General features: G+C 36.2%; 1 protein-coding gene and 1 long non-coding RNA gene across 2 annotated transcripts; one reads left to right on the top strand and one right to left on the bottom strand.

Annotated features, from left to right (window-relative positions):
* Positions 1 to 1,725: 1,725 nt before the first annotated feature.
* Positions 1,726 to 3,475, bottom strand: LOC138888723 (uncharacterized). The gene is made up of 2 exons (XR_011406013.1): positions 3,387 to 3,475; positions 1,726 to 1,917 (listed from the first exon to the last, which is right to left on the bottom strand). It is a non-coding gene; the product is annotated as an uncharacterized lncRNA (long non-coding RNA).
* On the top strand, positions 3,050 to 10,007 carry LOC104231189 (homeobox-leucine zipper protein ANTHOCYANINLESS 2). Its single transcript, XM_009784141.2, has 9 exons — positions 3,050 to 4,385; positions 4,491 to 4,711; positions 4,805 to 4,922; positions 5,019 to 5,702; positions 5,830 to 5,931; positions 6,037 to 6,252; positions 7,827 to 8,001; positions 8,073 to 8,440; positions 8,931 to 10,007. The coding sequence occupies exons 1-9, from the start codon at positions 4,164 to 4,166 to the stop codon at positions 9,330 to 9,332; spliced, it is 2,508 nt and encodes an 835-aa protein (XP_009782443.1). The 5' UTR covers positions 3,050 to 4,163; the 3' UTR covers positions 9,333 to 10,007.
* Positions 10,008 to 15,047: the final 5,040 nt, after the last annotated feature.

The following is a 15,047-nucleotide window of genomic DNA, read 5'->3' on the forward strand; positions in this document are numbered from 1 at the left end:
CGTATTTCATGCCTCAATGGTAGGGTATAAAATAAATAATTATTTTGTTATAAAATAGGAAAGGTAACTATAAATAATAATATTTTAAATTATTTTAATTTATAATAAATAAGGTGTAATAGTTTGCTATAGGAAATAAAATTTCCTAAATATAATTGTTATATCCGGATCAGTTAGCGCGCCTATAGAGTAAATTATTTCATAGGTTAATTTGTCACCAATATTCATTTTATACGGTGATAACATTCCCCTCGGACTTTTTATTAAAAATAGAACTAATCATTCAAACTTAGTCTTTAGACATTCTCCCTTTCTTCTCTCAAAATCAACCATCACTAATGATTTTAAATTGCAACGCCTATTTTATGCGTCTTTAGATTTTTCTGCATCGTAATATTTTTCATTTATGCTACTATACTTGTTTTTATTGCTAATCACATGTTATTTTATTCAGTAGGAAAAAATTAATTAATACTAAGCAAACAAATTCAGTTAGTAATGAATATAATTTTTTATATTGGAATTACAAAATTTGAATTAAATTAGAGAACAAGGGAGCAGTAAGAAAGGCCCAAACCAAAAACACATCTGCCATTGCACCCAAACACTTTTGGGATTTTTTCATTCATATACACTATTGGAAACTTTATTACCCTAAATATTCATGTTTAGTAAATTACTCTACCTATACAAGTTTTGTTTACAAAATGTATACATTCCACCTTAAAAGGCTCACAATCCATTATTAATGTCTTCAATTAAAGGAGGACCGTAAACCTAAAAACTATTAATTGGTAGAGGTCAAATCTACTTAATAATAAACTTCCAATCTTTGCCACATTCATGATTGTCAACAAGTCCAAGTACTGCAATTAGAGAATGAAAATTAAACAAGGACGGACAATTGGAAAATTAACGAATATTAACAAAACTTTAACGAATCTTAACAAAACTTTAACGAATATTAAAAATAGTAGAAAGATTTGTTATTTGGAAACCAGAAGACAAAGACTGTTGCAAGCTCTCTGTTTCTCCTGTTAAAGATGACATAAACGAATTTGCCGGAAATGCAGAAGCAAAATTAATAGTTGTAGATGATTTTTTTTCTCTCAATTGACCCATTTTTGACCAATTGAATATGTGATAAAGGAGGTAAACGTTGAATTGGTGTTGGACAGTAAATTTTGGGAATATTTGTTTGTGGCTTTTCGATTTCTTCTATTTGGAGGTTCTGATTTTTTATAGAGTTTTGATCTAATCTTTGTCGCTAGGGTTTAGGAGGAAGAAGAGGAGTAGAAATTATACCTTTACGAAATCTGGCATGACCAATTGTGTTTTTGTCAAGTAAAGAAATGAACTTTTTGAATTTGTTAACAACAACATTAGCTACGACTGTGTAATCAGCAAATACAAGCGGGTTTTGATATAATCTTTGTTGTTGTTGTTGGTTTTGATGAGATTGAGAAAGCAAACAGATTAATTTCATACAACTAATTATATATTATACAATTTATCTATAACTTTCATATATTATTTCTACCCAGTTAAATACAACTACAATAACATACAACTTAAATATAAATTTTATACAATATGTCTTTCGTATATTTTGTATCTGATTTATACATAGTAAAAATAAATTCCACACAACTAATTATATATTATACAACTTATCTATAATTTTCATACATTATTTCTACTCAGTTATATATAACTACAATATCATACAACTTAAATGTAATTTTTATGTAATGTTGTTCAACTTTCATACGATAGTTAAATAAATAAAAGAAAAATATATAAATAACAGAATATAATTTTTCTTCAATTTTACTATAATTTCTGTAGTATAATGTATGTCATGTCTTCTTCTTCTTCTTCTTCTTCTTCTTCTTCGAGTTTCAATCTGAAATTCAGCTAAAACCAAGTCTAATCTTCATCAAAACCCCTCAAAATTGAGATATAAACTCCAAACCATATTTTCAATTATTTGCAACAACATCAAATCCAAACAAATAATGATTTTTGAAAATTCGAATTCGAATTCAAAACTTCAAAGTTTTTTAATGGTTGTCAATGATGAAATTACTGCTCTCTTTTCCTTTGCTTTACATTACTGAAATTTGGAATTGAGAGATAGAGAGAGACGTAGAGAGAATTCTCAATTCTTTGCAACAAAATCCAATCCAAACAAACAATGTTTTTTGAAAACCCAAATTCGAATTCAAAGCTTCAAAGTTTTTTAATGGTTGTCAATGGTGGAATTGTTACTCTCTTGTGCAAGATACGTTGGGGGGGATGTGAAGAGAGAAACGTGGGGGAGTGGAAGATATGTTAGAATAATTTTAGGACACTAATTATTATCATTAATTACCTTAAAATGTACATAAATGGTAATTGGGTATATAAAATGTAATTATAGTAAAACTTGAGTAAGGAGGGTAATATAGTTTCATATAGTATATAGGAATGTAAAAATTCCAAACACTTTTACCATCCGAAATAAAATGATAGTTTATGGCGTGAGCCAAAAGTAAAAAGAAATCCAACTAACTATTTGAAAAAATAATATTATATAGCCGCTCTCAAAGTAATAATCGAATATGTATACTATATTTTTAGTATATAGTATACATTATGTATGTTATATACAAAAATTATATAAATTTTATATACTTTTTCGACTATGGAATATAAATAGTTTTTGGCGCAAATTAAAAAGTGAAAAAAATCCATACTATTGCTTGAACGGACGAGTAATAAATGTCAGAGGCGAGTCACCGGTCATTTAACTCACCGGATTCCGTCAACAAATACAGTTCGGAAGACGGTCAATGGGTTAAAATTAAATTCAATTCCTTGCTTACACACACAAGAGTAAGGAGTCAATGTTGAACAAAATCTTAGTAGAAAGGAGAAAGAATCTTCTTTTTTATTCTTTTCTACTACTAATATTTATGCTTATTTTAATCCAGTGAGAGAAGAGTGACAAACTCATTGACTAATAAACCCCTGTTTCCTGTATTAAATTTGTCATCTTGCTGTAATTAATTCTCATAATCTTCATGTAATTCCAGATCCCAACATATCCAAACGGAAAAAAGGCAACAAAAACAAAACAGAAAAAGAAGAAAAAGAACAAATTTTGTGTGTGTAAGTGTAAGTAAAAGAAATTCTTGGGATCTGAATGAACTGTCTTCACTCTGGCTTTTCATCTTTTTCTTGCTTAAATCTCTGTTTTGTTACAGTAAAAGTTGAGCTTAGAAAAATCAACAAAAGAAAGAAGATAAAAAGAGGTACACATTTTTTTCACAGTCTTCACGGAAGATTTTAAGATTTAGAGGGAGGGGGGTGGAGGGGGTAGTGAGTGAAAGAGTCAACCAAACCTTTTTCTGTGCTGTTTTGGATGTATGTATATGTAAGGCTTCGATGAGTCCACAATATTGCGCATTATCTTCACCTTTTTGTGTTTTTTTTTCTCCCATTAGTTTCTACTATTCTACCTCCCTTTCTCTCTCTCTCGTCTCTTCTCTTGTCTTTGCAAAACTGAAAAAATAAAGCCTTTTAAGCCTTCTTTTCTCTCTCTCTCACTTCCTTTTCCTTTTTTTATGTCATGAACCAAAAAGTTTATCTTTTTTTGTTTTGTAAAATAAAGTCAAGCATGCAGAGATACATATAACAAAACAGAAACAGACCCTCAAAACTAGGGTTTTGCTTGCTTAAACAATTCTTTTAAGCTTCTGCTTTTGTATTTGCAACTAAGAGTGGTTTTAGATATATACAGAAAAAGGTCCCCTTTATTTTTTGGTTTTATTTTAGGGTAAGGAGAGAAGAGGAATTTTAATTGGTACTGTTATTTAAGGAAAGTATAGAGAAGAGAAAGGCAAGAAGTACTAAACGGAAGCAAAAGTAAAGGGTGTTTTGCTTTCTTTCCTTCTTCTTCTTCTTCTCTCTTAGAGTAAAAATTAGAGAGGAAGTTGGAGACATTTGGATTCGTCCTTGTGTCTCCTCTACCTCTCATAATTTTTCTCCCTACTTTTCCTTTTCCTCACTCCTTATTCTCTGTTTATAGCTGATTTTTAGCTCAAAAGATACACTGAATCTGTTATATATACAAATAATAAATACAGCTAAGTGCTTTGAGACTGTGTTGGTTTTATTTCATGAATTTTGGGGATTTTCTTGATAATACTTCTGGTGGTGGTGGTGGCGGCGGTGCAAGAATTGTTGCTGATATACCATTTAATAACAACAATAGCAATAGTAGCAACAACAGCAGCAGCAACAACAACAACATGCCCGCTGGTGCAATTTCTCAACCACGTCTACTTGCTCAATCTCTTGCCAAATCCATGTTCAACTCTCCTGGACTTTCTCTTGCTCTTGTAAGCCTTAAAAAAAGCATAAAAATTGAATCTTTTTTGTTACCACTTTCTTTTTTTAACTGTATAAAACCCTTTTTATAATTTTTTTTCTTTTGTTGGGGGCAGCAAACAGGCATGGAAGGGCAAAGTGAGATAACAAGAATGGCAGAAAACTACGAGGGAAATAACAGTAATGGTAGAAGAAGTAGAGAGGAAGAACCAGACAGTAGATCTGGAAGTGATAACTTAGAAGGTGCATCGGGTGATGATCAAGATGCTGCCGACAAACCACCAAGGAAGAAAAGATATCACCGACACACTCCTCAGCAAATCCAAGAACTTGAATCGTAATCATTACCATCTTTTCAATTGAAAAAAAGGATTTTTTTCGAGCTTTAGCTTTTTTCTTATGAGATTTTTTTCTTTTTTTGGTTTTCTAGTCTCTTCAAAGAGTGTCCTCATCCTGATGAGAAACAAAGGTTAGAGTTGAGCAAAAGGCTTTCATTGGAGACTAGACAAGTTAAGTTTTGGTTCCAAAATCGTAGAACTCAGATGAAGGTAAAAAAAAAAAGATTCAATTTTTATGGCTTTAAAAGATTCAATTTTTTATGGGGTTTTTCTTTTATCAATAATGATGAATCTTGATTGCACCAGACTCAACTGGAACGCCATGAGAATTCAATACTAAGGCAAGAGAATGATAAGCTTCGAGCAGAAAACATGTCAATAAGAGAGGCAATGAGAAATCCAATTTGCACAAACTGTGGTGGTCCAGCAATGATTGGTGAAATATCTCTAGAGGAACAACATCTTAGGATTGAGAATGCTAGGCTGAAAGACGAATTAGATCGAGTTTGTGCACTTGCTGGCAAGTTTTTGGGGAGACCAATCTCATCTTTAGTTAACGCTATGCCTCCACCAATGCCTAATTCAAGTTTGGAATTGGGAGTTGGAAACAATGGATTTGGTGGTTTAAGTAATGTACCAACAACACTACCCTTAGCTCCTCCTGATTTTGGTGTTGGGATTTCAAATTCTTTGCCAGTGGTGGCTTCAACTAGACAAACAACTGGAATTGAGAGATCACTTGAAAGATCCATGTATTTAGAACTTGCTTTGGCTGCTATGGATGAACTTGTAAAAATGGCACAAACTGATGAACCCCTTTGGTTCAGGAGTGTAGAAGGTGGTAGAGAAATACTAAACCATGAGGAATACATGAGGTCATTTACTCCTTGCATTGGTATGAGACCAAACAGTTTAGTTTCTGAGGCTTCCAGGGAGACAGGCATGGTTATAATCAATAGTTTGGCTCTTGTTGAGACATTAATGGACTCAGTGAGTAATTTCTTTTAGCTTTCTTGATTTGCACTTTTAGGTATCTAAATCCTATAGCCTTTGTCAGTGATGATAATTTGATGTCATGTTTTTGATGATTAAGCTGGGTTACATTTTATTTTGACAGAATAAATGGGCAGAAATGTTTCCATGCTTGATTGCTAGAACCTCAACAACAGATGTTATATCAAGTGGTATGGGGGGTACCAGAAATGGTGCACTTCAGCTGGTAAATTCAATATGCACTTTTTGAATTTCAGTGTTATATTTTAGTCCTTGGTAAAATCCTATTATTGCAAATATAACACATTAAATATGACTGAATTCTTTGCAGATGCATGCTGAACTGCAAGTGCTTTCACCATTAGTACCAATAAGAGAGGTCAATTTCCTGCGTTTCTGCAAGCAGCATGCTGAAGGGGTTTGGGCTGTCGTTGATGTGTCTATTGATACCATCCGAGAAACTTCTTCTAATGCACCGACATTTCCAAACAGTAGGATACTTCCTTCTGGCTGTCTAGTTCAAGATATGCCCAATGGCTATAGCAAAGTAATTTCTCCTTCTCTTTCAACTATATATTTTTTAATAACATTAGTTTTAGAGGGGATGAGAGCTTTGGCGTAATTGGTAAAGTTGTTACCATCACGAGTTCAAATCGTAGAAACAACCTCTTCTTGCAGAAAAGCAGGTTACATTAAGGCTGCGTACAATAAACCTTTGTGATCTGACCTTCCCGGACTCCACGCATAGCTGCAGCATACTGCACGGGGCTATTCTTTAACAGTAGTTTTAGAGTCGACTTATTATTTCTCGCTAGTGCAAGTATTAGACAACTTTGTCCACTAAGACTTCTCATAGAACACAATATTTAGTGTGTCATTTACTATAGCATTCAATGAGTGCACATCCATGGGGTAGCTATTCTTTGCTCTTTTGTGTTTAATGAGTTTGGTTGAGCTAACTACAAATTTTTGGAGCTTAGTTCAAGACGTTGAATTGGACTAAGCTAGTCCCTTGATTAGATTTTTGAACCTGATAAGATGCTGATTGTAGGGGACAGAAGAATATTAAAGTCTTCAAATTTCAGCAACTTCCTGCTTAAGATGAGCTTAATATTAATATTGTATGATCACCGTACGTGTGGAAATCGAGGCTAGTGTGATTAATAAATTAAATAGAAGCCTCCATTACTTCTATTTTTGCGCCTTGGGACACATTAATTTCATATGATTCAGAAAGAAAAAAAGATGCCTTGTAATTCTCAAACATTGGTTTAAATAAACAATGTATTTGATGTTTCTATTCCAATCTCTGATGCTGTCTCGATCAGTCCCCCGTGTCTATAATTAATTCATCTAACTGTGTATTATCTGGTTCCAGCCTTATGATGTGTTTGTTTTTTATACTAGTAAAGGACCTTTTAGTCAAACTCCAAGACTGACTATTATTTTGTTGTCACGTGAGTATCTACAAGGTCTAAAGCTTTGTAGTACATTTCTCAATGTCTACAGCCTACCTCGTGCCTTCAAATTTGCAAAAAATTGGTGAAAACTTGTATTTTAATGCCTTCCACTTTTAGGGTTCTAGGTTCTATAATGTCTCTCCTTGAACCTAACCTTTCTAGGCCCATTTCCAAGATTTGTCGTGTATCATCACAAAAACTTTATTTTCCATTTCGCCTTTCCCATGGCATAATAAAGTATTTTTTTATATTATAATTTTTTGGGTTTTAGACCATATTATGGTTTAAAAAATTGTAGTAGCACCAATAAGTTGTTCGGTCACTTTAATCATCAAGAAAACTTTTGTTAGGACATTTCCTGTTAGATTGCTTCGGAATTGGAAATACTTGGCAAAGGTGGAAAAATACTAATGCCAAAAATTTACACCATAGATTACAATTTTGGTAATAGATGAATATGATTCATGTTATCATTTATTTGCAATTAATAAAAAAAAAAAAACTTGGACTTTCCAGATACAATCAGTCTTCAGTAGTTAACATGTCTCAATTTGAAATTAATGTTAATATAGTTGAGTTTTTCATTTTCCTTGAGAAGGTTTCAATTTTAAGCAAGTTTAGAGTGACTATATAAATTCGCACTGTCAATTGAATTGTGCAGGTTACATGGGTAGAACATGGCGAATATGATGAGAGCGTGATTCACCATCTTTACCGGCCTCTGATCAGTGCCGGAATGGGCTTTGGTGCACAAAGATGGGTGGCCACACTCCAACGTCAGTGCGAATGCCTTGCAATTCTCATGTCCTCCACCGTATCTTCAAGGGATCACACGGGTATACATTAGCTCCCCTTTCATGTGATGAGTCCCTTACATTTTCTGTGACTAAAAAACAATCACATGCAGCAATAACTCCAAGTGGAAGAAGGAGCATGTTGAAGCTAGCACAACGCATGACAAACAACTTTTGTGCTGGTGTTTGTGCTTCTACGGTACACAAGTGGAACAAACTTTGTGCAGGTAATGTGGATGAAGATGTCCGTGTTATGACCCGAAAGAGCGTCGATGACCCTGGGGAACCACCGGGCATTGTTTTAAGCGCTGCTACTTCTGTTTGGTTGCCGATTTCCCCACAAAGACTCTTCGATTTCCTCCGCGACGAACGTCTCCGGAGCGAATGGGACATCCTCTCCAACGGTGGTCCTATGCAAGAAATGGCTCACATTGCCAAAGGCCAAGATCATGGCAACTGCGTCTCCCTCCTCCGTGCTAGTGTAATTTCTTTAACCCTTAATTTTTTAAAAGAAAATAAATTAATACTCCATCATGCCAGAGATATTAATTTTGATCGGATAAAAAATAGGGTGTGAGGATAATAATGCATGGCGTTAATAGATGAATGCATGTAGAATGATTGATTGTATTTGATTGATCTTGCATGGGTGGGGTTCATTTTCTTAAGATATAAAAAGGTAAATTGAAAAGGACAAATAAGGGAATTTGGAATTATCTCTAAACGACATTTGATTGCAGATCTGTATTTTTTAACTTTGTTGTTTCTTTTGTAAATTTGTAAAAAGTCAAAACACATGACACTTGTTACCTTTTTTTGGTCAGCCCTACCACATGATATCACCTTTACATGAAAAGTCCTAATCCCTAGTTGACTCAGTTTTTAAACACTGTAACAGAAATTGACGTATTATACCGCAGAATGGCACTCTTCGTAAATTCATTCATACTGAGGGTTTATTTAATTGACAGGCTATTAACGCGAATCAGAGCAGCATGTTGATACTTCAGGAGACGTGCATAGACGCGGCAGGAGCGCTTGTTGTTTACGCACCAGTTGATATCCCGGCAATGCACGTGGTGATGAACGGTGGTGATTCTGCGTACGTGGCTTTGCTCCCTTCGGGATTCTCGATTGTACCCGACGGCCCAGGATCTCGTGGGTCTAATACTGCCAATTGTGGGTCCAATGGGCCATCATGTAATGGGGGCCCAGATCAAAGAATTAGCGGGTCACTATTGACGGTGGCTTTCCAGATATTGGTGAATAGCCTCCCTACAGCCAAGCTTACAGTGGAATCAGTCGAGACAGTCAATAATCTTATATCATGCACTGTTCAGAAGATTAAAGCTGCCCTTCATTGTGAAAGCTAATTGGGAGAAGGATCACGTGATGATGATTTGACTTGGGGCATACCGCCCTTTTTTTCTATTTGTTCTATAATTAATATATAACTTAACTAGTAACTATTGTGTTTAGTTGAAGGGGGCTGAGTCAAGAACTCGAGCAGAATCGGAGGCTGAGTCAAGAACGAACCGCGCCTAAACGACCGTTGCTAGGTGGTAAGGGCCGGCATGGACCAGAGCGGTTCAACCAAGCCTAAGGTTATAGTTTTGGTTCTTAACACAAAGCAAAGGTGGTGGTTCGGGTATTGACTCAGGACCTAAGTGTTGGTTTCAAGCTGTGGTGAAAATTGGTAAAATGAGCACAAGGGTGAGTTTGATTTCAAAATATGGAATTTTCATTTTGGGCAATTTGTGTGACAGCAATGTCAATTAAAGCAGATTTTATAGTTGTTTGTTTGATGGGGAGTCATAATGGCTCTTTTGTTTGGTATGGTGGGGGACTAATCTAGTATTGTACGTTATCTTAATTGACTTTAACTCCACTGTCTTTGTCATGTTTATTTCTTTGCCAATATGGTCTAGGTTCACATCTGATCACAACTGCAAATGTTTTTTCTTTACCTTTTGCAAGTGAAAGTTGTAATATATATCTTTCTAATAATAAGTTCAATTATCCATTAAAGCTTAAACAAGTCTTCTTCATTCTTGTGGACAATGTTAGTTATTTTGTACAATTTTTGGTTAAAATTAAAAAAAATAAAGATTATTGTTTACCCTCAAAATTGTATAACAATTAAATTTGTAAGTGATTTTAAGGATACACGGATTAATTTGACACAAAGCTATAAATTGGATTAGATTGAACAAGTAAAGATAGAATTAAATTCAAACCACACGAATAGGACAGTATCAGCCTTAGTGAAATGTTCACCCTCGATCCGGGCTCATTGTAGCCGGCATTGATGAACAAGAGGAAAAAGCTAAATAACAAAGAAAAAGATGATATATTGCTTTGGAATGCGTGATACAAGGCGTTTCATGAATTATCAGACCCCCTTTATATAGTAAGGAGTCCAAACTTAGATACAACTCTATAAAAGGTAAAAAAATCTTCTGATTAACTGATTACCGGCTCTTTATCGATACGTGCCGAGATCCCCACCGTGATATCCGGCCGGTCAAGGATATTTCGGCCTTCCGTTGGCTATGCTTGATTGTCCGATAATGTTCCTCGAAGTCGTTCGAGGTCAAGACCAATCCGGGACTATGACCCCGATATTCTCGGGGGCAGGCGTCATGCCCCCGGATTCCGACTCGACGAGACTTTCGCATCGATGTCGGCCCCTTGACATCATGTCTCAAGCCCGGCTTATCTTGTTGGAGGTCAAGGTGCACCATGAGCTCGATTTTATCCGTATACAAATTTTTTAAGTCGAAATTTAAAGAAAAAATAGTGTTTGGATAAACTTCACTTAAAAACACTTTTAAAATGTGTGAGTAAACTATTATTTCACTTCAAATTCTTCTTAAATAAATATTTTAATATCTCATGAATATTTGTAAATAATAAATTTTTGTATTTGAACAATCACGTTAGCTATGTTTTTGTTGTTGTTGTAATGAAATTTTGCATCTGTAAAATACCATTATTAAATTAATATTTGTCAATATTAAACTTTAGTGTTTACAAATACTTCAATATTATTGATCACGCCCAATTATGCCTTTGAAAAAGGACTAAACGGTCGTTGCAAATATAATCTGATTTACAAGTCCGGAGTCGAATCCCACAGAGAACTAAGGTTTCAATATAACTGTTCAATATCACTAAGATATCAAGTTCGAATAAATTCCTAAGTTATAAAGATTAAGATCCTTATATCTAACAAATTAAAGTAGTAAATTATAACCTAGAGATACTAACGTTTGGAGAAAAGATTAAGGAGAGATCTAGAGTTACGATTTTCTCTATTGTCGGAATCTCCACCGCTACGTTTCCTATAAATTCGCTTAAGTATTCTCTAACGATCGTGAGCACTTTGGGTGTCGTAGCTCTCTCTCGAGCAACTACCACAATTTACTAGACATATTCTGTCGAACTACGCTAGCTGACACTAATTCACCGCTTACTATGATCGCACCAAGATTTCGTTATCTCTAATCCTGCCTTTAAACCCTCCGTATTGATCTCTCACATACGTTAGGAGTGATATTGTTCAACAACTACCTAAATGTGTACTCTCTCTCTCGAGCAATATACACACTAAATAGGCGCAGTTAATTGAGAGCTCTTCAATCAACAACAACAAAAATATAGTTGAACAAGTAGAGAAAAATCAATGGCAAATCTATATTAAACGTAGTAGAAAATCATTCTCCAATAGGTTCCATCAAACCCTAGATTAGGAAGCTTAGCTACACATAACCATACTAACAATTATGATAATTAAGTATTAAACAATAGATTAAGGAAGAGCGGAAGAGAAAACTCTTGTGATTCATTGTTTCCAAGTGTTCTCGTAGCCTTCGTGCTTCTCCAATAATGTCTATCCCCTAAGAAATATGTTTAGAACTCCTTTTATACATGTTGGGGGCGTGTAGGGTTGAAACTATCAAGTCCTAGCCAAATTAGGACGAAATCCGCCCTTAGCCATCTTGCTTCGTGCCTGTCACCAATCAGGACACCGAAATTTCCACTATTCTGCTTTTGACGTTTTGGTTGGTGCCTGGTACCAACCTGGGTACCAAACTCATTCTCCCTCCAAAATTCTTCTATTTTTACTTTACTTTGCATGCAAGCTTGCCAAATCGTTTCAAATTGACTTCTACACATATAAACATCATTATTAAGCTCGAGTCACAAATATTTATATCAAAGTTAACAAGATTGATATATAATACAAAGTAAATTACACGCGAAAACATGAATTTTTAGCCAAACATCAATTATTCATAGCCAAATAGAAGTGCTTGCTCTACGGTCAATAAAATATGAGCTATACTAATTTCGTACAAGACCCTAAAAAGTTGAACGAGGACAGGTGGCCATGTTCTCTTTGAATTTGCATGATTTGGATAGGACATAGAGAAGGAGATGAGAGTATAATTTGATTGTATAATTTGAGTTCGCAATCCAATCGTGTTCACACTCCTTTTTATTTCATTTCATCCAAAAGTAAATAAAGAAAATATCAATAACACCAAAATATCTAAAACCGGAAAGGTTGGCATTTCAAATGCAAATATGAAGTGAAAGGAGGCGAAAATTATGCATTTTCTGTTTCGTTGTATTCCATATAATTCACTACATCAATTTGATTGCAAAAGCACATCTTCAGATTTAAAATGAGGAAATGACATAATCTTTCTATGTTGTCTTTGCAATTGTTAAGAGTACTGTATATGTTTGATGTATGAGAACAAGCCTTATATAGTTAGATGTTGATTTTTTTAACTACCATATCTAGAGTTGAAATTTGTCATGAGCCGCACCAAGCGTCCCAAAAGATTATACTGTAGTTATGATGTATGGATTGTTTGACCGAAAGATATTGAAACCTTTTTTATTAAATCAATTAATGAAGATGAAGAGGTAAATCTCAGCCAAGTATAATAAAATCTAGATGAAAAGATGCAAGGGATGAACAAGGTGAATATTGCTTCTTAATATATCGAAACCAAATGATTAAGCGTAAATATGATAACTTCGGTTGTAGGAAAATACTGCAATGGATGCTCTTAGCCAAGATCAAAATGATGTATGGATCTCCGAATTGTAATAAACAAGAATTGTCGTTTTTGTATTCACTTTTTGATCCCCTTTACAAAATGTTCTCCCCCTATTTATCAGAGACAATCCTCTTTTAAACCCTAAAAAGATACAACATAAGGAATATTCGAAAAGCATATTCCTGTTGTCTCCTGCTACGCTTACATTGCTAAGGACGATGTATGCTCGCTAACCACTGTCGGTCGTCGCCCTTTACAATGATCAAAGTATGCTACATCATAAGGACATCTTTCCTCGCCGTACTCAGTAGTGGTCGTGGTCGTCCAAATTTGGACTCATACAGTTAGTCCCTCCGCTTTTCGAGGTCGCGACCTAGTGCGTCCTTGATAAGCAGGCGTCGCCTATACTTGCGGAGAAATTTGGCTTGCGAATCATGACGGTTTGGCCAACAACGGAAGAGTAACGCGCCTCACGATACCCTGGGTGGTGTGTCTTATTGGGGAAGTGTTGTCATTTCCACGTGCGTCATCATTACGCTTTCTCCCGAGACAGTCTGACAGTTTGTCGCTTCGGTTTTGGTGCTATTTGTAGCCTTCCGCTTCGATTCTGGCGCTACCCAACCCTATAAATAGATGAAGGGTTTGTATTTTCAAAAACTCTTGGCCATTTCTTCTTTGGTTATCCCCTCTCATATCTCCAGCTTTTGTTCTTATGATTTCTTTGCTTCCTCTCTTCCGTTCACCGTTCTTGATTCTTCTTTCTTCTACTAACACAACTTATGCTATAGACATGCCTAGAACATATCGGTCGCGTGAGGGGGTTTCCGACGCCAACCCATTATCCATGGCGCCTCCCTCTGGTGGCGAGGACAAGACGGTGGAGGAGGGGGACAGTTTTCCCACCGTGGATGAGTTACTGTCGAGACACCCCATGTCTCGAAGTGACTTCCTTAAAGAGCCTGCTCCTACTCCCGCTCCGGTGATATCTGAAATTGAGCAGGCCTATATAGATGCCCTCCGTACTAAGTACAACATTCCCTCTCATGTCGAGATGGTTCCATCGGGGAGGGACTTCATGGAAGTCCATAGACTGGGGTATTGCACTTTTTATGAATATCCCTTTGTGATTGGTCATTCCTTCCCCCTTCTCCCGTTAGAAGAAGAATTCTGTCGGTTTTATCAGGTTTGCCCGGCTTAGTCGTACACGTACAAAATATTTCTGGTGTTGACAAAGTACGCAGAGTTGGTGGGGTGCGAAGTTGACATTCAATGCCTTTTACACTTGTTTTCCCTAGTTTTAATAGGGGTAATATGGTGCATTTGAGGCACCGTGGGACCAAAAGGCTGGTGGTCGGAACTGACGACCGGGCGAGCCGTAAATTTTGGCACAAGTATTTCTTTGTCAGAACTGAACACATTATGTCGGATCCTACTGGTTTCCCAGAGCGGTGGAATAATAATCGTAGGTGCCACAACCCGTTTACTCTTTCTTTTTTGTGTATTATTCGACTTGATATTTATCTGCGGCTTTATTTTGCAGTTGTGGGGCATACACCCCGTCCCATTGTCGGTATAAGGGACTGGGTAGCCCGTTTACTGTATCACGCAGCGGAGACTCGAGACTGGCCCTCTTTTGTCAAACGTTTTGGGCCGAAGGTGTCATCTGGTAAATGTTTTCTTTTGTACCGCTCTTCGGTTGTTTGCCACTGTCTGTTGATACGATTCTTTGTGATGATAGGTCGTGGAATTTCTAGGCGGAGGGCCAAACTTCCTTGCATTTTGCCAGGCCGTCGCTTCGGCAGGGATGCAGTTTACTTTGGAGGAGTCCGTCCGAGGGGGTCATGCTCAGCCGGTACAGGTGAGAGACTCCTCTCGAGATATGGTCGTAAGGTAAGAGATCTCCTCTTTGCCGGTCTATCACCTCGTGGATGGGTCCTCTAATGGGGATGAACATTCGTTGAGGAAAAAGAGGCAGGTAGAGTTCGGGAAAGACGTGGCTGTTGATATTGGTAA

The sequence above is a fragment of the Nicotiana sylvestris genome, chromosome 1 (assembly GCF_000393655.2).
Source record: "Nicotiana sylvestris chromosome 1, ASM39365v2, whole genome shotgun sequence".
Taxonomy (NCBI): domain Eukaryota; kingdom Viridiplantae; phylum Streptophyta; class Magnoliopsida; order Solanales; family Solanaceae; genus Nicotiana; species Nicotiana sylvestris.

Bases quoted from the DNA above. Each gene is read 5' to 3' on its own strand.
- LOC104231189 (XM_009784141.2), top strand. From the start codon at position 4,164: ATGAATTTTGGGGATTTTCTTGATAATACTTCTGGTGGTGGTGGTGGC. The intron at 4,386-4,490 runs GTAAGCCTTAAA...TGTTGGGGGCAG, and splicing joins CTGGACTTTCTCTTGCTCTT to CAAACAGGCATGGAAGGGCA. The intron at 8,002-8,072 runs GTATACATTAGC...AATCACATGCAG, and splicing joins ATCTTCAAGGGATCACACGG to CAATAACTCCAAGTGGAAGA.